Source organism: Lycorma delicatula, chromosome 1, assembly GCF_047948215.1.
Source record: "Lycorma delicatula isolate Av1 chromosome 1, ASM4794821v1, whole genome shotgun sequence".
Lineage (NCBI taxonomy): Eukaryota > Metazoa > Arthropoda > Insecta > Hemiptera > Fulgoridae > Lycorma > Lycorma delicatula.
In genome coordinates, this window is record NC_134455.1 from 29,160,397 (window position 1) to 29,182,959 (window position 22,563).

Sequence of the window (22,563 nt, forward strand, 5' to 3'; positions counted from 1 at the left end):
ACTGCAATACACTCACAAACACATAGTATAAAACTTTACTGCAAACACTTTATATCATGTTAATGTAGTATATGAGTATACACTAACTTTGCAGGGAAAAATAAAATCACAACTTGAAAGGAAAAGTAGCTCTACCACTAAATGTTACACACGCAAGAGCTTGCACTTAGCTGATGTTGAGATTTTTCTTGGCTAGTATAATAAATTGTTTATTGTTTACAGTATTACATCCAGCACTGAGTGACCAAAAAAAAAAACTTTTTTTAACATCAATCATAAGTGTATCATTTATAATTATTTTAATGATTGTGTGAATAATAATAATAATACTTATTTTTCATGAGTTTTTATTAACTCAAATAAATTATACTTTATTTGGAAACTTAACTGTTGCAGTATAATTAAATAAATGATTTATTATACTTGCACTGTTCAAGCATGTATATTTGCTGGAAAATAAGTAGGACAATTACAAAGAATTTGAGGTCAAGGTAAATTTTGGCTTCATATTCAGAATCAGCGCCCAAAAATACATAAGACACAGCAAGTATTGACCATGTGTAACAAATCATTGTTGATTAGTGTTATTGTGGTGTTATCAGTGTTGATCAGGTATTAGTTGAATTTGTCTTATTACATTTTTTTGTGATCTAAGATGTATTTTATTTATTTTTACGTAACTCTTGCAAAAAATCATTGGCCATTTTACAAAGTGTACGTCTTAGAATTTGACATATAGTGCGTGGTAAAAAATCTGGATTCAAGGACACTGATAATTGAAAAAGTTTGTAACCATTTATATTATTTGAACATATAAATTATCTGTATGTGATAAAATATTCATTTTAAAAAAATTAATTCTGAGTGTTTCAGGAGTGCTACTTAAAATATTCTACTTATCCTGCAATATGAAAAAATGCACCGGAATCCATTTTCTGTTCCTTTTTCAGTGAAACATCTAAAAACCGTTTTGTTAAATATAAGTTTTTGTAAATCCTGTAATTTTTTTATGTACATGTGGTAATTTAAAAAGCCATTAGAAAATTTTACCTGGCGGAAAGGACCAAAATATTACCAGGCTGTTAAACTGTGTTACGAAAATTTGTGAATTGTACGACATAAGTGATGTGGATTTATGTGTAGTTAATTTCATAATAGAAATTTATTTTCATTAAAAATGATTAGATGATCTGGTAATTATTGATTACATAATTATTAAATAATTATACTGTTCAAAAAGTAATATATACGTTACAGATAATGTTTTCGAAGTTTATCGAAAGATGGCAGTAATGTTATTAATGCACCTGGTGTAAGTGGGAAACCAATAATGGATTCGGCTCGTTGTATAGGCCAGCTTGTATATTGTGATTACTTGTTTACTTGAGTTGTAGTGTGCAGTACTAACCGAGTAGTATTTTGTTTACGGGTAATAATAATTACGGGTAATACTAATTTTTTTTGCTGACAAACAATATGTTGTTGGTGTAAATACTTATTTTCACAGTTGCAATTTTTTTAAGTTGCGTGTATACTTATAATTATATGTAAACAAAATTTGTTAAAAATGAATAAGGGCAAACTTCGTCACGCATTTTGTCAGAACTGCTCGAGTAGCTTTGTCATTAAAGGTTTGTACTTAAATGTGCGTTATTTTAATTATTTTATTATTTCTTGGTTATGTTTAACAATTGGTAACTTGGTATCACTTCATCAAGCTCACTATTTATGCCGGCTCTGAGAAGATAATTTTTTTAATCATAAAATTTCAAGCAGTAGCCTAATTTTATCAATTTTTGACCATCAAACTATATTATAATTAACTTATAATGTAAAATCTAATTTGTAACTAACTCTGAAAGTTTTTTTTTATCAAAGTTTGATGTTTATCCAAGGGTTACTAATTTAAGAATTTATGAACGTTTTATTTATTTTTCTCTAAAAAGCAATAACTTTTTTTCATTTATGTTTCATATTGTATTTTTTATTTAATTTGTGGTAAAGATTGTATTACATAAAACCTTGCACTTATTATTTTCATTATGTTTTGTTGCTCAATAAAAAAATGTTCAAATAAAAAAATTAGTTTCAGCTTCAAGGTTCATTAACATACATCTCCAATCATCCTCATTTGTAAAATATCTAGTTAATTTTAAAATAATTTCAGTTATTCTGTGCACATTGAAAGATATCACATACGAGTGAAATTGCTTACAGTTTACTAGAAGTAGATGTGTGGTCCACAACCAACCCTACACTCATTAATAGAATAAAAAATTCACACCATACTTTCTCTATCATTTTCAGATTGACTTTTGTGATAATTATACATTCGCTGAATGGGATATACACTTAGGGCCATTTGCACATTATCTGTTTAACTTGAGATTTAAATTAAATTATTCTTGCTACTGAAATTTAAAATGTAACTTAACTGTAGTTTAAATTGAAGCTTGATAATTTTTTTAAATGGTAAAGGAAGCATAATTAAACCTTGTCTCTTGAACTATTTTTGCAGAAAAATTTATTATAAACATGTAAATATTTTGATAAATATTTGATTGTTGTATTTATGGAGTAATCAAAATTTCATAACAATGATCATTTTTGTTTCTCGAATTTTCATTTTGGAGTCTGAAGACATTACATCTGTGGTACTATAAGTGTTCAATAGTAATGATAGGCTTAGCATTTTATTAACTTCCATCAAACCAGAACCATATAGTTTGATCTTGTTGCAGATTAAGTTATTCTTATTTATAGAAGTGTAAATAATATAGGAATGAATAAGTAAAACTTTCACTTGAAATGAAATGCTTTCTAATTTACTACTTTATCATAATTTAGTGTAACTTAAACTATGAGCTTAATAATTTGGAACCAACTCACGACACTTTTAAAGTTGTGGTTTAACGTAATTTAAAATGAAATTTTACAAAATATGTTATGGAAATGGTATTACGTTTTTAAAAAAGAAAACCCAAAATAAGAAATCCATCAGTGTTAACCTTGTAATCAACCTTGATTTTTTTGCGAGGAGAAAAAAAATAGTTTTTTCATAAAATTATTTTTCATTGATTTTCGTACTTTATTATGTTCTTGATGTTGTGGTAAATTTTTAATAATTAAATTAATAATTTTTTAAATTATAACATTTAAAAGATTTAAAAAAATAACTACTAATCGGCGACTGTTGAGAATTTGGAAAAAAACTGTAAAAATTACATTTTTTGAAACTCGGCTTTTAAGATAAGACAGCTGATTCAGCCAGAAACCATTTTAAAGATTATTTCTCTCTGGTTAGTTTAGCTTTCAGCCACTGTGCTGTGTCTCAGTTTGTTTACTGTATTGGATGGCAAAAGTTACCAAATGTAATATTGCTATTGTGTTGAAAATAGTGAAATTTCTAGTCCTATTGCGAATGTTATAGTGTTTTCTGATTTTATTAATTATTTAAAAAGTGTATTGTGTAATTCTTGGTCTTTTCTTTCTAATTCATGGTCAGTTATTAGTGTAATCATGATAGTAAGTTATTCTAAACGTTATTCAATTAGGTTTTTGGGTAGGCATGTTTTCCTTTTTCCTGGTGTGTTTTCAGATGTGACTACCAACCACAGTTACTAAATATTCGTTGCTGTTTATTTACAGATTGTATAGTTTTTCACGCAATTATAATAGTAGAGGTTTTTTTACCAGTATATATTTTCTTTCATTGTGGGTAAAAAACAAGTCAACCAAAAAAAAGAAAAGAATATTAATAATTCTAAGAAAAATAAAGCTAAATTGGCTATTCAAAAACAGTGGAACTTGCATAAATCATCCCAATCAACTGTTTCTGATAGTGATAGTCCTTGTACTAATAAAAGTGAGGTTAATAGTCAGCTATTTGAGATAGTCAGACATTGTGCATAAGGATTCTCCAGATTACTCATTTATTTACACAAAACTTTTAAAATCATTAAATGTTACTAGTAACATTGGACTTGTAATTAAAGACAGATTGGGCTTTGCACAAAAATTTCAGTCCTGCTCATTTACTTCTCTGAAAATTGAAAATTCAATTGTCTTTGATACAAATAGATGAGCAATATATGTATTTTTGTTAATTGGGAGATACCACAATGGTATAGAGAAATTTTGTCAAATAATGAACATGAGTCGTCTTTCCCATCAAACTTTTCCCAAATAATCATGTGTAATTTATTCAGCTTGTAAATCTAATTCGATCCAATGTTTGTCCTGAGCTCACCAGCTTGTTCAAGGTTATTATAAACAACTTAATTCATCACCAATAGAGAATGAAACTTTAGATATTGCTGTTAGCTGTGGTGGTACATGGCCTAAGGGAAGGCATACATCAAATTATGGAGTTGGATGTGTAATTAATGTTGACATCGCCTTGATAATAGACTATGCTGTACTATCAAAATATTGTCGAAGTTGCACCATAACTAAAAACCAGTTAGCAGAAAACAGTCCTGAGTTTTTCTTGTATAAGGGAGCACTAGCTTGATTGTAGCCAAAATTATGATGGATCATTCTCAAATATGGAAACTGTTGCTGCAGAGATTCTGTTGAAACAGTCCATTTCCTGCAAGTTATGGTACATCACTGTTGGTGATGGTGACTCCAGTTTTTTGCTGCATGTGTGTGTGTTTGTGTTTGTTTGCGTGAGTGAGGAGTGTGGGTGTGATTGCAGGGGGATGTTTCCTTTGCTTTTTTTCTATGTTATTTCTTTTCTGATAGAGGTGTGTCTGTGTGATGCATGTATGATGTTTTTGGTTGTTGCTTGTTTCTGTGGGTGTTATTGATTTTATGGGTTTTCACGTATGTTACCAGTGTGTGATTGTATGTGTGGGTGTTATAACCCCATCCTGAAGTAATGCCACATCAGTGGTTTCCAGGAGGGATGGTTAGCCAGGGGTGGAATTTTAGTCAGTAATGAGCAGGTATACACACTTAATACCATCTTGTGGAACCTGTTAGCAAGTCCGACACTGCCTAGACACCTGTAAATGGGGTTCCTCCACCTCTTAAAAAAAATAATAAATAATACATAGATTAGTTGATCATTCATTATTGGAACGGTATACTCAAGGGTTCACACAAAATGTCAATGAAAGTTTGCATGGTTGCATTTGTGAAAAATCTAAAAATATATCCAAAAAACAGGTAGGAATCAGTGTTGCTGAAGCAGTCAGTGATTTCAGTTTTGGAAATATTGTCACAATTAAATCCACGAAGAAGTCTGGTCTAATGCTTGGTAAAAACATAGTCACTGTAGGAAGGAAGAGATAGTAAATGGAAGCTGAGGATGAAACGTTGCCTGTTTCAGGATCTTGCCAATTGATTTTCTTAGTATCAGGAAAGGAGAAGAGGTTGACATGTTGAGGTTTAAAAATTTGAAGGAAGAAGAAAAGAGAAATGAATTAGAAGCTGTAACATGAAAAGCAGGAAAATTAAAAAAAAATATTGCTAAGCGAGTTCTGTATTTTTCATTGTATAGTTTAACGCTCGTTTTCTGAAAATTATGATTTATTGTGTTTCAAAAAATAACTTCGTTTGTTTAAAAGATAAATCCATGAATTTTTTTTTTTCAAAACTGTGCAGGAAAATGTGCTTTATAAACTGTAGTATTGATATTTCATTCCCAATAATACAAGTTTAAAAAATAAAATCTAGAATTTAGTAATGTGGACTCTAGTTTTCATTTTTTATGTAATTTTTTTTTAATAGGTAGTAGGAATTAATAAATCATACTCTGCAGTTTATACATTAATTTATCCCTACATTTGAAAAAAAAAAATCAAGTCATTTGACCTCATAGAAGTAAAAATATGATGTTCTGAAATTATAACTGATTTTTCCAAACCCACCACAAAAATAAGGGTGAGAAATAAATATGCGTGTATAAGTAATTATTTATCAAGGTTACAGATGTTTTACATTGAAGGAAATTTTTTTAATTTGGTTTGATTACTCCCTTAACGTTAATAATTTGTGGTGATCTTTGTATAAGAATTTGATCACCCTGAGAAGAATAATCCAGCAAAGTCAAAAATTGATATTTCGAGGATTTTGTATATGTTTGTGAAAATAAGGTGGAGCCCTATCTAATTTTATAATGTTGATATTTCTACTTCACTAAAAAAAAAAAAAAAGAAATATATATATATAGATTTCCTGTATCGATCTTATGTGTATTATATATTCTTATCTTGTATTATCTTTTGAATAACACACACAATATTTATTTACAGATTTGTAGCACACTCCTTTTTCCTGTTTAGCCTCCTGTAATTACCTTTCAGATAATACTTCAGAGGATGATATGTATGAGTGTAAATGAAATGTAGTCTTGTACAGTCTCAGTTCGACCATTCCTAAGTTGTTTGGTTAACTGAAACCCAACCACCAAAGAACACCAGTATCCACGATCTAGTATTCCTTGTATCTAAATCCTGACTTCTATCTATCTACATGTATCTATCTAAATCCTTGTATCTAAAAATAACTGAGTTTACTAGGACTTGAACACTGGAACTCCCGACTTCCAAATGAGCTGATTTGGGAAGATGCGTTCACCACTAGACCAACCTGGTGGGTTTGTAGCACACATCTGTCCCTTTGCACATTACAGATTCATCTGGATTTTCACTCTCACATATATAACTGTTGTTCCAGCTAACTTCAAAGTGAACTTGAATCGTAGCTTCATCTGAAAAACAAATGTCTCTGTGAAATGTTCATTCATATCAGTATGAAATCTCAATATGTGAATGAAACTAGGCCAAAATTTTACCTAGTAATCTTTTCATTTGGTTTTTGAACTAATTATAGTTTGAAAGGTCACATCCAAAGCCATTGCCCATAAGTATGCCAGATTATAGGCTTGGAATTTTAAGCTGGCTATTTGTTATGTTGGCTTGTGTAAACTAATAATTTGGGCATCCTGAATTCACTTCACAGTTGTATCATTGCTTTTAGGATGCCCTCTTTTTTTACTTTTATAAAATATAATCATTCTGTATTAATTGTTTATATCAGAACAGAGTCCCTGTATGGTCATGACTATTAAATTTATTCTCAAACTTTGGCCGACTGCAATACTAAGACATAGAGAAAAATTTCTCACAAATTGAAACAATTTTTTCAAATATACTTCATCAGGTTGCTTTAGTAATGGGGGTTGTTGATTACCAGCAGTGCCATATGTTAAAGTTGTAACTAGTCATTTAGTAATATTGTAAAATCGTTTCTTTCTATTGTTAACTTTATCATTAGTAGTAACATTCCATAAGATTTCTTCTGTAAGTTGAGAGTTTCTACCATTGTTTTTCTTTAATTTTCATGTTCTGTAGAAACCCTATAATGCACATACAGTCTCGATTTGGAGATCTACAGATTGTGTTGTAAGTTTCCATACATAAAAAAAGAAGAATAGTAGTAATAAAAAAATAAATAAAAATGATTTTCATAAAAAAAGTGTTTATTTTTCGTGTGTATGGAAACTTAAGGGAAACTGTACAGAAGTTAGTTTTATACATACAGTTTTAGTTTTCAAATGTTTTTTGGACTGTTTATACAAAATTTAAAGAAAAATTTAGAACTTTTTGAGTCTCTTGCTAGATAATTCTGGTACAAAGAAGTATATTTACTCAGAAGTAAGTGAGCTTTTTTAGAAGCCATTTACATTCTAATAATAATATGATATCCTGAAACATTGGCTTTTAATTATTTAGGTGGATTTTAAAAATCATAAATAAGTTATTTGTGTATTTTCAGGTGTTATTTTCCCTTAAACTGTTAAAAATTTTGTACTATTATTCCTTCCTGTTCCAGGTAACTGAAATTTAACTAGCATCTATATAGAATAGACCTTTTTTTTGAGCTGGAGGAACCCCATTTACGGGCGTCGAAGTAGTGTCGGACTTGTGAACAGGTTTCGCAAGCTGTTACAGGAAATGCATATGTATTCCTGCGCACTACCGACTAAACCTTCACACCTGGCGACCCCACCTCCTGGAAACTGCTAATAAAGCATTACTTCATGAGGGGGTAAGCGCCCACACACACACACACATTTGGTTTCCACAAGCAAATGTCATCCATACCAGACCACTACACACACACACACTGACACCACAAATACCTAAAGGAGGAAAACATCCTGAAAAAATAGAACACCTAACAGGTAGATGTACCACACACATTTATACATTCATACAATCAAGCCAACACAAGACAAGCGCACAACAGTCATGAAGACATGGCCACAAGACATAACTTGTCCAACAAAGTACACTCAAAAGATAAGTAAATTTCCACAATTTCACCCAGAGTACACAAAATACACACCCACCATCTAACACACACACACACTCACAAAACTCAACTCAACTCAACTACTTACCAACTTATTACTTATCCACACAACCGTCAACCATAATCATTAAAAACGTGAGCATCGCCCTCAGGCACCCCACCGCATAAAGCGACCCCCCTCATGATCAAGAGGGCCCCCAAGGCACTCAGCCGCAGACCTGTCCAACCCGGCACCCTCTGACGCCTCATTCCCTTGCAGGCCGCGCTAATGCTTGCCGTCTCCCACGAGTGTTTTCTGTTTTACTAAGTTCTAAAACTTTTCTATTATAATTTGCAATACTAGTCCACTGCTTCACACCCTGAAGCATTATCTGCTGAAAATTCTCAAGTCTGAACATGTCCACCCGACCCAGGACATCCAGCATGCACCTCAGTGCATCCTGGAACCTCGTACAACAGATAAAGACATGGTACGGAGTTCCCTTCACATCACAGGCTAAACAGCGGTCTGAATGGTCAAGAGCGAACCTAAACGGATTCGATCTGTAACCACCATGCCCGGCCAGGAATTGCGTAAGACTATAATCAATTGATCCTGCTGCACCAACTCCTTACATTCCCAATCAGACGGTAAGTCCACCGACTTACTTTCCCGCATCCCACCGTTCTTGCTAAGTATTCATCAATCTCTTCTTCTCCGAAGAAGGAAGCATTCTTAATTCTCTATGCCTCCTTCTTTGAGCAATTAGCATAACACCAGCCAGCATCTCTGCAGCCTCTCTTGAGATCGTACGATAAGCTGCGAAATCCGGAGGCAGCATCTCCTATGCAGCGCGGCAAGTATTCCCATATACCTTTTTCACCTCAGAACATCTGCCCAGATCTCTGCCCCACATAAGAGGAAAGAATACACCACACTTGTTAATAACCTCCTTCTGAGTTCTCCAGGCTCCAGTGGTGTTCGGAAGTAAGATGGTAACCACACGCATTGTCCTCTCTGCTCTCTCACAACTTCCCATAACATGGACTTCGTACCTCAATCGGGTACAATCCAGATGCCAAGGTATTTAATGGCCATTCTGGAATCAACCCTCCTTCCTTCCCACCAGTGTTTCAACGCAGTGTTTGACGTCATTTCTTAGAGGTGATAAGTTCAATCTCCGTCTTTTCAGAGGCCAACTCCACCCATCCAAGTGCTGATCCTAGTATATAAAGCCTGAATTTTATCCACAATCTCTCTCTTTATAGTAGCCCGAACTGCGAGTACTATGTCATCCGCATAGCCGAACACAGCAGCGTCTTCCGAAAGTGAAATTTGAAGGACTTCATCATATACCGTATTCCATAAGGTCGATCCAAGGACCGACCCCTGCGGCACCTTACAATCGTGCCATTCTCCGCCGTATAAGTCAGTCGCCTGTCTCTTAAGTAAGACAGTAATAATTTTTGGACGCTTTGCCTTCCACGCTTGGGGGAATACCCCCCACTTCAGACAGGTATTATAAACGTCGAGAAATACATCTATATTAGCTCGGACTGCCAATTAATCAGAAGGTTCGGTAACGCATCAGGACCAAGGGCCTTGTCACGAGGGACGCGCTCCATCGCCGTGATCAATTCTTCCTTCGTGAACATTGGTAGATCCACTATCTCACCTTAGGTAGTCGCCGGAACCCCTCTCCATGCAAAAATAATCCATCAATGATGTGGTGGGCTGCCTCCATATCCATAGCAGTGGGTACTCTAGGTCTCACAGCATACTTAACAATAATCTTGTATGGTCTCCCCCATGGAACCTTTTCAATCTCTTCAATAAATTTGCGTCAGCAAGCCTTCTTGGATTCCCTTATAAGCTTCTGTAGCTCCCTCCTTCTTTGTTTGTAAAGTACCTTACAATGTTTCTTAGCTGAGTGGAAATAACTTTGCTGAATTTCCCTTTGGGCCCTTAGGCATTGGCTGCGTTTCCTTGAGATCTCACTCCACTAATAACAGGTGGACGACCAGCCCTGTAACACCTTCGGGAAAGGAGAGCATCACAGCCCTCATCAATTCATCCACTAATAATTGAACCTTTTCCTTCTGCCAGTGTAATATTTCTCAAATCAAGGGGATCTGTTCCCTTTACACTCCATCCTTGAGTCAGGGGTCGCCCTATCACACGATGTCTACCATCGTCATAACGATAACCTGGTGGTCGCTCCCTGTATAACTTTCCCACATCCGCCAGTCTCAAATTTTAGCCGCAAGGGTGGGGGTTGCAAAGGTGACGTCCACTGTAGACCCATATATGCCTCTCCGGTAAGTAAATTCATTCTCACTGTTAAGACACACCAGGTCCAGAATTGCTGCCGCCTCAAGAAGCAGTCTAACCCGTTCATCAGTGTAGGCAGAGCCCCACGATGCAGACCATGCATTAAAATCATCCGCAACTAAGGCCGGGCGATGCACATCTACGTCCTCAGTAAGGATTGCCAAAGCCTCCTTATGTCTGTCCATACTTATGTTCGGCGACATATATACGCTGTAGAAATAGGTGTCGCCAATCTTCGTTCTTGCAAACATATGTTCACACAGAGAGTTCCGTGTCAATGAAGGTGTACATACCCAAATAGCAGAAGATCCATCCAACGATACTATCCAGTCTGTTCGAGAGTGGGGTCGATAAGGCTCAGAGACGTGCTATATCAGCACCCATCTCTGAAATACTACGAACCAAAGTGTCCTGTGCCAAAGCCACATGGTTCAGATTCAATTGAATAAGCTTCATTGAAGGGTTGTTGATACCCCAGTTTTCCTCTGGGTCGCGGTTTTCCTTAGCATTGCAATTCCCTGTGGGCATAAAGTAGCTCCAGTACAGTATCCTTCCTTTTTGCATGTTAAACACCTTGGTTTGTTTACACATTCCACAGCATGGTGCCCCTCTTTTCAACAGTTAAAGCAGGTATTTTCCCTACTTCCTCCGTAGCAGTTCCTCGCCACATGCCCGAGTTCAAAACGACGATAACACTACTTAGAAGGCACCTTAACAACGTCAGCCCGACAGTACACCATCCCAATCCCGTAGGGGAAGACACCCGCCTTGTGACGCTTCTGGTCGCCACCCCCCCTTCCACGTTCCTAGCCCTGATAAGCTTTAACGGGAGTCGTCTTTTTCCCTCTGATTTTTTACATCTCGCACTAATAAGCCTGGCTTCGTTGGGATGCCACCGATGTAAATGCCTCTGAAGATATTTGCATCGGTGATTTATGAACTCAGCTTTTGCCTTCGCTGTAGGCCGCGTCCGGACATCTTTGAATGTCTGATGTCTACATCGTTTCCCTCTGAACTGGCTAACCGAGTTCGTGGAATCACGAAACCCGCGCCTAATTTTACTTTTATTAAGCCAGTTTCTAGTAAGAGTCTCGAGATTCTAGGCAAATTTAACAACATACCACCAAAAAATGTTGTTCGCAACAATGAAATTTAGTCCTAATTCCCTTAATGAACTCAACTGTAGTTCACATTCCAGACTTAGGTTAATTTACGGACTCCGGTCTGGTCTACAAGGGAGAGGCGGACAGACCTCCTACTCCCACTCAGCTCCAACGCAGAGTCCCGGGTGACATAACATTTTCAACCATCGTCAAGATGCCGCTACACCTCATGGCTGCATGGGATCCATGACGGCAGTGCAGTCGCCTTCCCGCCGACAATGTCGTGTGTTCATTCAAAACTGTCCCTGTCAAAACGCCGCTACACCTCACGGCTGCATGGTAACCCATGCCCTCGGCAGTGCAGTCGCCGTTCCGCCAACAGCTAAACAATCAAAAATAGTCCACACTAATACTACCCAACCGAGGATCGATGCCATTGCACCTACTTCCTACCAATCAAACCGTCCAGGCAGTCCCTAGCCACCGGAGGGGCTACTCAGTAGAGTAGCACCTCCAGTGGCTACGGCTCCGGTAGCAGAACGAGAGAAGGGGTATAGTAATACCCCTTCTCTCGTTCTGCTCAGGGCGAGGAAACCAGTCACAATAGTCCAGTCTCTGAGTCTTCCAGTTGACCTGCAGATTAAAGAATGAATCCACTCTCGAGTTCCCTAACAACTCTGGTACGCTCAGCGTACCGAGGACAGAAATAAAGGACATGGTCCATGGTATCATCTCCTCTACAGTCCGGGCACAAGCCCGAATCAACCAAACCAAACCTTGCCAAACTATCCCTAAAGACACCATGTCCTGAAAGGAATTGAGTTGTACACCAATTGGGGGAAAATATCCAGCAGCAAGCATCCGATTAAAAACCGCTGTCAAGGATCAAGAATCAACGGCAAGGTGCGAACAAGGAGCTCCACTGTGATACCATCATATCTGGGGGCTTTATTCCTAGCCAGGATACAAATTACTTGGTGGACTTCCACCTTAGTAATCGCTCAGAAGACAAATTCTCAGAGCGAAAACCTACAACTTCCCTTCGGACACGTCGATGATACGAGGTTTCGCCAACCTCGGTATCATCTGGAAGCAGATCGTTCATCTGAAAAGTGAGGACGCGATCTTTGTCTATAACAACTCCATCCTGGGTCGAGAAAGCCGACGGAAGAATGTCTTTTTTCCGCTTATGACCAAGTACTTTATAGACAACACTCCATGGGTATTTATTTCCCTGCTGTATTGTACAAAAGAGCGCCAGGAATCACGCTTAGAAGACCGAACCATATGAAAATAATCGGTCTTCTTCCGACGATAATCCGCAATCTAGGCTGCACGCACGCCGATCAGAATCATCCTCACGCTGTGCGGCTCCCCTGAGCCGGCCTACAGTCCGCTTTATCGCGGTCAAATCCCGAGTCCACCACCCTATTCTCTCAGCTATTCTCTCTCGACCCGTGTTTCTGGGAATCGACAGCGGCTTCAACTACCGCAGAAGAAAGATTCTCTGCCAGGTCGTGTAACGGGGACTCGTTCAGACTTCGAGCAAAGACTCAGAGCCTGGCCGCAAGAATATTTGAAAACCTAGGCCAATCCGCCCACCTGTACAAAAAGCGCTCCTGTTGAGCAGGGACGTTTCCCCTATAGACATCGCGCAGCCCGCCTACTAATTCAAAAACTATCAGTCGATGATAACTCACGCAATCATCGACTACAGACCAGTTCAGAATCGTACCTGGGATAACTTTACCAATGGTAACATCGATGTTGGTACCATGGAAGGCCCTTCGAAACTTAACTGCACCAACGAAAGTGAACAATTCGCCGTCTAGATTAAAGACATCGAAATGATTCTGCGCGATGAAATTTCGATTAACTCACCACCAGCGTCCGTGATCCCACTGTGCCAAAGAGGCGATTTGGCATTCGCGTCTGCACCTGTTAGAATCGGACAAGCCTAACAATTCTATCCCATCTTTCCAAATGTTGTTCACTGGAATCCCTATACGAAAGTGCGAACTAACAACAACCAGGTCCAGACCATCCACGGCTAGCTTAACAATGACATGATACATGTCAGAGGCTTGCCGTAAGAAGATACTACCTAAAGACTGCACAGTACAGCGGATTTGCTGTCACCAACGAAAGATTTCCTCCAACTGGGGAAACCTGACAGTTCATCCTTGATCACATACAGGTGTTGCAGAAGGACATCGAGGCTCCGTTTTTCGACAACTTCACCTAGCTCAATTTGGACTACCCAGGCACCCTGGGCATTAAGTTGACCAAATCTAACCATTGAGAGAGTTGAAGAAAATCTCAACTGCCCTCTTGTAACGACCACACTCCTTGCAATTCACGGAGTTCCTATGACTCTTGCGCAACTTCTTTAACAGTTGACGCAAGTCGGAGCCTCTTTTTTCTGCGGACAATCGTCACGCTTGTGGTCTTCTCCATCACAATGCGCGCTGAACGACGCATACTTACAGAATTTGGCCCTGTGGCTGAAGCGACAACATTTGAAGCACCGCTGCACGTCAAGGTATTCCTTGACGCGTCACGATGCAAAATCCAGAAAGATTCTATCCTCTGACAAGAACTTCTGGAAGATACCAGCGTATAATTCGAATACCCCGTAATACCGAGCGGCATCACGCTTTCCGGTCTTGAAGATGAACCTACATTCCTGTTGGAACGCAGCCTCGTCCAAATCGGTATTCTGTTCCCTGATCAGGGTCAGAACTTCCTCATCAGACAGGCTACGATCAATGTCATAAATTAAGACCCGGGGCCTACGACCACGCTTGGGGTCAACTTTGACCTCAAGAATTTTCACAGCAGGAGAGTCCTGGACGACGCGGACCGTCTTCTTATTATCTGCCACAACCACTAGACCCTTGCTGGTCCCCCTAATCCGAAGGTACTTCCGGCTGTCAAGAAGCTTGAAATTCCTTCTTCAAGGCAGCGCTTCTTCGGTGAACCCTCTGGCTTGTTCAAAACAAAACTTCAGGTTTCTTGGCCTGACTGGCTTCCCTTTTGCTACGTACTACCTCCGCGTAGCGCCTCACCTGTGCTGGAGCTGGAGCCGCTTTTTGAACCACTCAAACCTCCTAGGCTTAGAGGCTAGAGTCTCATACCCTTCCGCCACAGCAGAAAAGGCTTCTCGAATTTTAGCTAAGCGAGGAAGAATAGTCTTCCGCGCACCTGAGGAAGACTCACCATGCCGGTGAGCTCTTAAGAATTCTACGAGGTAGTCTACGTCGCCCTGGGCTGCCTCGACCAGCGGGGCAGAACTGCCTGGTTTGCCCGTCGCCGTTTTGAACGCTTCCAACAAATGATTAGGTTCAACCCGGGTGGGGAACTCTGTATCCATATCCGAGGCCTCCTCGGATATGGATCCAGGCCACCTCGTCGAAGGAATAGGCTCCGGTTCCTCTTCCGTTTAGACATTTTCACCTCAACGAACTCTGACATGGCCGGAGATTCTCTAGCTTGTCTTGACATGTAACTAACGAAACGCCCGCTGTCTTCCTCCTACTGGAAAAATTGGGCAAGCCCACAGGTGTGACGACTACCCGCAGCGAGCTACGGGCATCTGGGGGACCTTCTATATTCCCCTGTTACTCTTCGAACCACTTTGCCGTTCTGGATCAGTTATAAAATAACTACTCATTACGGCCCTCGTTCTGAAAAGAACGCGAGTAGGACTTCTAAGGGAGTATTCCCTTACTCGTAACGGGGTACTTACGACCAGAAGTCGTTGCCATCTCTTCGCCACGATTAGACGGGTACACGTCCGTAGAAATCTTAAGTCTTCCACGCCTCAGAGAGGTGATGAGTCTACTTAAAAAGATGCAAAACAGCAATCGCGGTATGCTACTGGAAACGCTCAGATTGTCGGAGGTACACACGCTACCGCCAGAAAAAAACACCAAAAGGGCTGCAGAGGGTCTCCGACAATGTATCCAAGGGACTAGGGTACTCCGACAGGACACCACCCGAACCTCTTAGGGAAAGGTAAACCGCTTAGCGACGTTCTGGTCGCAACACTACCCCCCCCCCCCTATACCTAGCCCTATTGGGCTTTAACGCGAGTCGTTTATCGCCCTCTGACTTTTTATATCTCATAGTATAAAGCCTGGCCTCGTTGGAAGTAAATGCCTCGGTAGACATTTACATCAATAATTTAATAACTCAGCTTTTGCCTTCACTGTAGGCCTCGTCCGGAAATCTTGAATGTCCTACATCGTATCCCTCTGAACTAGCTAATCGAGCTCGCGGAAGCGCGAACCCCGAGCCTAGTTCTACTTATTATGAGCCAATTTCGTGAATGTCTCTTAATTCGAGGCAAATTAAACACAACATACCACCAAATATGTTGATGGCAACAACGGAATTTAGTCCTAATTCCCTTAGTGAACTCAACTTTAGTTCAAGCCCCAGACTTAGGTTAAAATTATGAACTCCGGTCTGGTCCACTAGGGAGAGGCGGACAGCTCCCACTCGGTTCCATTGCAGAGTCCCCCGTACATTCACCTCAAAAACCATCGTTGAGATGCCGCTGTACCTCACGGCTGTGTGGTTTCCAATGCCCTCGGCAGTGCAGTCGCCATCCCGCCGACAGTGTCGCTTGCTCATTCTAATCTGCCCTCGTCAAAACGCCGCTACACTTCACGGGTGCATGGGTATCCCATTCCCATCGGCAGTGCAGTAGCTGTTCCGCCGACAGCTTTTACAATAATATTCACCTCTAACTAACTGTGGCTCGCTGCCGAAGCGCCTACCTTCGGTCAATCAAACTGTCCAGACGGACCCTAGCCGCTCGGGTTCCTACTCTATTTTTCCCTTCGGCTGCCCTACGTTGGCCAAGCAATCGAAGGAAGCCAGCCACAATTATCCAATCTCTGTGAGTCCTCCGGTTGACTCGCAGATCAAAGGAGATTACTCTAAGTTCCCTGACAACTCTGGTGCGCTAAGCTTCGTACCGAGGACAGACATACAGGACATGGTCCACCGGGGTCATCGATCCTGCAGTCCTGACACAAGCCGGAGTCAAACAACCTAAACCTAGCCAAACTATCCCTAAAAGCACCATGTTCCGAAAGAAATTTAGTAATTTGCGGGAAACCCAGCTAATCGCTCGCAACTCCCTAATATTTGGAAAAATACCATGCGTGTATCGACCAGTAGAAGAATCGTACCACCTAGCTTGCCAAGAGTCAAAATCTTGGTCTTCAATTTCTCGCATACGCCCTGACGTTAGAAGACCATCTTGGAATATACCGCTGGCTACGCTCCGTAGCCAAAATAACTAAAGGTTTTATCCCGGCGATCACAGTGACTACCTCTCGCGAGACAGTTCTGTAGCCACCGATACAGCTAACAATAGAAGACGCTGGACTCACAAAAGAATGTCCCTATAGCATTGGAATTGTAAACGTTGGTTGCAGCGTGCAACATTATGGCCTCACAGACACCTTTGTAAAGAATACGCATCGGGATGGATGACTCAAGGACACCGAAGAAAGCATCGATGGCCTTCTTCGCTACAAACTGGAGGTGTTCCTTAAAGGGAAGCCTCTCATCAAGGATAACACCCAGATACTTCTGAACAGTAACATACCTAATTGGACTATCACAACCCGCTGGTGATAGTTGCAGCTAGGCGACCCTTCAAGAACGTTATAGTGGTTTTCTCCGTACAGAAAACCATCTTATGCTGAAGACTCCACAACCTTAATACCTTACATGCCTGAGCTCTATCTCGGCATGTGAGTTTCCCTCGACAAGCAGCAGCCCATCGTCAGCATAAGCCACGATGCGACAGTTACTGGGCTTCCGCAATGGCTTGAGAGAATCGAACTCAACGACTCAGACGAGTGGATCTAGTACACTGCCCTGTGGACAACCTTTAGACAGGGTCTTTCCTATCTCCGAACTGCCGTCACGAAGGACGACAATTCTGTTGCTGAAGTAACTCGAGAGAGTTCTAATTTCATTTAGCGTGCACCCACGCTAAAATCAAGGCAGAGGTAACAAAACAAGGCAGAGGGTCACCACCAGTCGTTGAACGCCCTGGATATGTCCAAAAAGACACTGAGTACATACTTGCATTTGCTGGCTGAAGCTAAATCCATGATCCTAAGAAGTGCGTCCTCTGTGCCTTTACCAGGGCAGAAACCATTCTGGTCGTCCATCAGCATATGGTTAGAAGTTAACCTACTGTTAATGCAGAAGTACAAGACCTTCTCGAAAACCTTACCTACTACAGGCAAGAGCATCAGAGGACGGTAAGAGGAACTTAGAGTGGGATTCTATGTCGCCACCTTTGAAGAGCAATTTCAACACACCACGTTTACAACACGCTGGGAAGTGCCCAGCAAAAAGCAACCTATTGAAAACCCTTGTCAGAGAACTAACAATCGCAGGCAACGTGCGAACTAGGTGCTCTATCGTGATACCATCATATCGAGGGGCTTTTTTCTTAGCCAGGCTACAAATTACTTGATGGACTTCCTTACTTGATGGACTACATTACTTGATGGACTTCCTTATTGCTGAAGACATAATCTCAGAACGAAAACCTACAACTTCCCTTCAGACAAGTCGATGATACGAGGTCTCACCAACCCCAGTATCATCTGGAAGTAGATCGTCCATCAGCTGGGTGGGACATGATGTTTATCTATAACAACACCATCCTGGGTCAAGAGAACCGACCAACAGGACACCAGTTCAATCATAACTCTTCCTTTCCGGGTGATATCCGCAGCCACTACCGCAGGGAGTTGGCATGTTGCAATCCGAGTCTCCCCAAATCTGTCTCTTAAGGACAGTCATATTCCATGTAAATAGACTGGCTCAACAACCTGCCCCAGTCCCCGAAGTACATCTTTAGAGGTGGCGTCTTGCACCAAATCACGCATTCGCAGTGTAGTCATCCTAGTTTTAGTTGAGACAATTGCCTCTTTGTGAGCTGTGAAGACCACCATCTTAAACTCGTCCACTGCAACTCTGTCTTCCTTAACTCTAATCTCCATACTGCTACCAGCTTTACATATCGATAATATCTCAGATGTAGCTGGTACTGCCACTTCTGTTTTAATGGTTCTCAGCAAGTCTGCATGTGTTGTAGTCAAAGCCCAACAAGCGTCTCTGTCCTTGCAGTTGGTTGGCAGGGTCATCACTTTTCCAGGCCTGCGAGAGTCTGCGAGCAGATGATATGTCTGCCCAGATTTCTTCCCCTCCCACTACAACATTTTCCTGAACGCTGGACAATACTTCCTCACGAAATACATGTCCACACTGTGCGAGTTCATCTACTTACTATATAGAATAGACCTAAACAGTTCTGTAAATCTAATTCTTTTTTCTTGGACACAGAGGCTCATGAGAAAAAATTCATTCAGCCCAAAATTTAAAGGATCATTATTCATTAGTGCATTGGAAATTTACAAATTATAATTTATAAAGATTTAAATATTATGAAAGTAAATTGTACTTTCTTAAAATGATTTTTTCCTTCATGGCCAACCAAGAAATTCCACCATCTAGATCATCTTGCTCCCAGATTCTTAAGCACCCAATGTCACTCAGTTAATGAAAACATCGTTCCTACTGAGCATCAAGCAAACAAATATATTTTAGGGTGTAAATCTTTTTCGCTTAAATTTTGTGTTTGGAGTTTGCAGTCTGTATGTTTTTCTCAACATCTCTAAAAAAAAAGCTCTTACAACATACAAGATCATTTCAGCAGTATAATTAGTTTATAGCACGCTATGTGAAAAATGTTAAGGGGACAATTTCCCGTTTTATTGTGAACACTTGACATTTTATAAGGAATTGATGTGTAACATGGTGTTGAAATTTGATTTATATATTGTTTGTCTATATGTTTATGATGAAATAGTTTTCATTGTGTATTAATTGTCCATGGCAGCAAATTGATAATGAGATGTGAGTGGGTGTTTAAATTTTTTTAATAAGTTATTAGATTTTTTTTTATGAATTATATAAATTTTGTTGTTATTGCAGATGCTTACAATATCTATGGAAAGAAATGTCCATTGTTACTTCCTTGCGGGCATTCTCAGTGTGAGATCTGTGTACGAGATTCTTTAAAAGTAAATAATAAAGTTGTTTGCAAAGTGTGTACAAAGGAAACTACATATGGCAATATGTAAGTATGTCATTTATGTGCAGTATTTTATAGATTTTTTTTATCACACCACTTTATATATAATCTAACTGAGATGAAATTTTCTTGTTATTCTCTTCAAATTGTGGGACAGTGCTTGCTATCCCCACCTGTTTGACCGATCCAATGTAGATACAAATTAGTTGTAATATATATGTTATTACAAGAGTGTTGTCTTGCTGCTATTTCAAATATTGTGAAACTTCTATTGAATAGAATTTCATTCAACTGAAAATGTATAGCTCCTACGGATGCCATTCAATAATGTTGTTGGGTGCTGGAGAAATTATTTACAGATTTGAGTAAAATATATCAAATACCTGATAGAAATATTGTATTCCATTTTTTCTGGCATTCTCTTTTACATTATTAACCCCCTAATTAAAAAATATCCGTTGAACACAAAGTATATTGGTAAAATTTATATTTGGTTCTAAAATTAAACTTGACAAAGAAATTGAATAAATTCTTATAAAATCATTAAATAAACAGATCTTACTTTAAACTGGTTGACAATAAGTAAAAGAGGTGATAATTTTTTAGAATGAAAAATAATTAAAAGACCTTAAACTTTAACTAGGAATAATGTGTATGTAAGGATGTAAGGAATACATTCAGTTAACTGAATTTATTGAAGATACATAATGGTTCAAATTATGCACTAATAAAAAAAAAAAAATGTGAAAATATTTTCAGATTTGAGCAGGTACATATACTTGATAAGAGTACTTTATTTATTTAATTTTACTTTAGTTGAGACACAGTGCTTTGTAAGTTTGACACACCATTTACAGTTGGCTGTTAATCTTGTGTGGACCCTAGCTGATCATATCTATAAGAATTCTGTCGGTTGAACTAATTAATGAATTATACCAGAAATTTCAACATTTAAATTCACTGATACTTTAACCATTTCATTTCATGTCTTAGTTTGAGAAGTAAGCCCTCTGGTAGTAGAGCTTACTTAATGAGAATTATGTTTGTAATCTGTTTAAATTTGAAATTAAATGGTTCTAAGGATGAAATTGATTTATATTGGAAAATTCAATTCCTTTTAAAGCATTTGTTATCATCTTTTGTTGTAAAACATTACTGAACTTTAAAATACTCCCCAAAGACAACTCTGTTCCTAATCATAATGTCAATAGTCTTGATTTTTAGTATTTCTTATGTATAAATTAAACATTAGGAAAGTAATTTTGAAAGTATATGTTGGAGCGAAGCTTTATATGGAAGTGAAACTTGGACGAGATTGGAATACCCGAGAAGAAAAGATTAGAATCTTTTGAAATGTGGTGCTATAGGAGAATGTTAAAAATCAGGTGGCTGGATAGTGACAAATGAAGAGGTGTTGCGTCAAATTAATGAAGAAAGAAGCATTTGGAAAATTGTAGTTGAAAGAAGAAAGACTTATAGGCCACATCTTAAGGCATCCTGGAATAGTTGCTTTGATATTGGAGGAACAGGTAGATGGGAAAAATTGTGCAGGCAGGTAACGTTTGGGAAATGTAAAACAAATTGTTAGGGATGTAGGATGTAAGAGGTGTACCGAAATGAAATGATTGGCACTAAGTAGGGAATCTTGGAGAGCTACATCAAACCAGTCATATGACAAGACAAAAAAAACACGTTGATGAAACAGATTGTTGGCACTGATAAAAATTCCTTAATTTGATTAGAATTTATTGTAATTAGAAGTGTGGTATAGTTAGGATAATTCCTGTAGTACATGTCTATGTCTTTTTGTATCTGCATTTTCCATGTTTTCTACATTTATGTTTTTTATTGTTTTCTTTTTCTGTATTTCTTTAATCTTTTTCAGTCAGTCAGTAGAAAACTTCAGAAACACATTTCCACTGAATATATTTTTGGTTGGGAGTATACTACTGCGAACTTGCAGAAGTAAGATTGGAGGTGATTCCTTAATTTCTTTTAAAACAAAAAGTAATGCTGTGACAAAAAAACCTACCGTTGAGGCTGGTAAGTAAATATAGCAGTAATATATAGTTTAATACACTATAGTATGTAAAGAATTATGGAAAAATATATGATAATTACCAGAAATATCCATTTTTATTTGTGTGATCATGTACCACCATCACCTACTCATAGAAGCTATAAATATTATTTTTACAAAAATTTTTTACTGAAAACAAATTTACTTAACTTGATGTAAAAGATAGATCATTTGAAAATTGTTTGATATGAAAATGTATTTCAGTCAGTTTAATTTTCCATGCAAGTTTTATTAAAACAGATACAACTGTTGTTAAGTAGTGAAAAATAATATGCAAGTTATGAAAACACAACAAAATGGGCTTTATTATTGCATTACATTTTTTTGTAACTCATGAAATATCATTACATATGCTAAAGTTTAAATATATTAGGTAGATTTTTAAATTCTTAATTTTATGCTAATTGTGAATCCATCAGATTTTCATTGTTGTAGGTTTGTGGGAGGCCAAGGAAACCCACACTTGATTGATATCTTTAAGTTTTTTTTTAATTAATCCAACAATAGGAATTATGAAAAATAATTTTGATTTTCATAATTTGAAGGCAAAAAAATAATCGATTGAAGGCTCTAACTCTTTGTCATCAATGTGGTTTTTAATACTATTGAA

General features: G+C 38.5%; 1 protein-coding gene across 1 annotated transcript in view; it reads left to right on the forward strand.

Moving 5' to 3' along the window:
- Positions 1-1,324: 1,324 nt before the first annotated feature.
- qin (tudor domain-containing protein qin) overlaps positions 1,325-22,563 on the forward strand; it is a 435,556-nt gene continuing 414,317 nt past the window's right edge. The window contains exons 1-3 of the mRNA XM_075382212.1: positions 1,325-1,631; positions 19,774-19,918; positions 21,759-21,916. Of these exons, the coding sequence (XP_075238327.1) occupies positions 1,568-1,631; positions 19,774-19,918; positions 21,759-21,916 (367 nt within the window). The 5' untranslated portion in view covers positions 1,325-1,567. The remainder of the gene's footprint in view (positions 1,632-19,773; positions 19,919-21,758; positions 21,917-22,563) is intronic.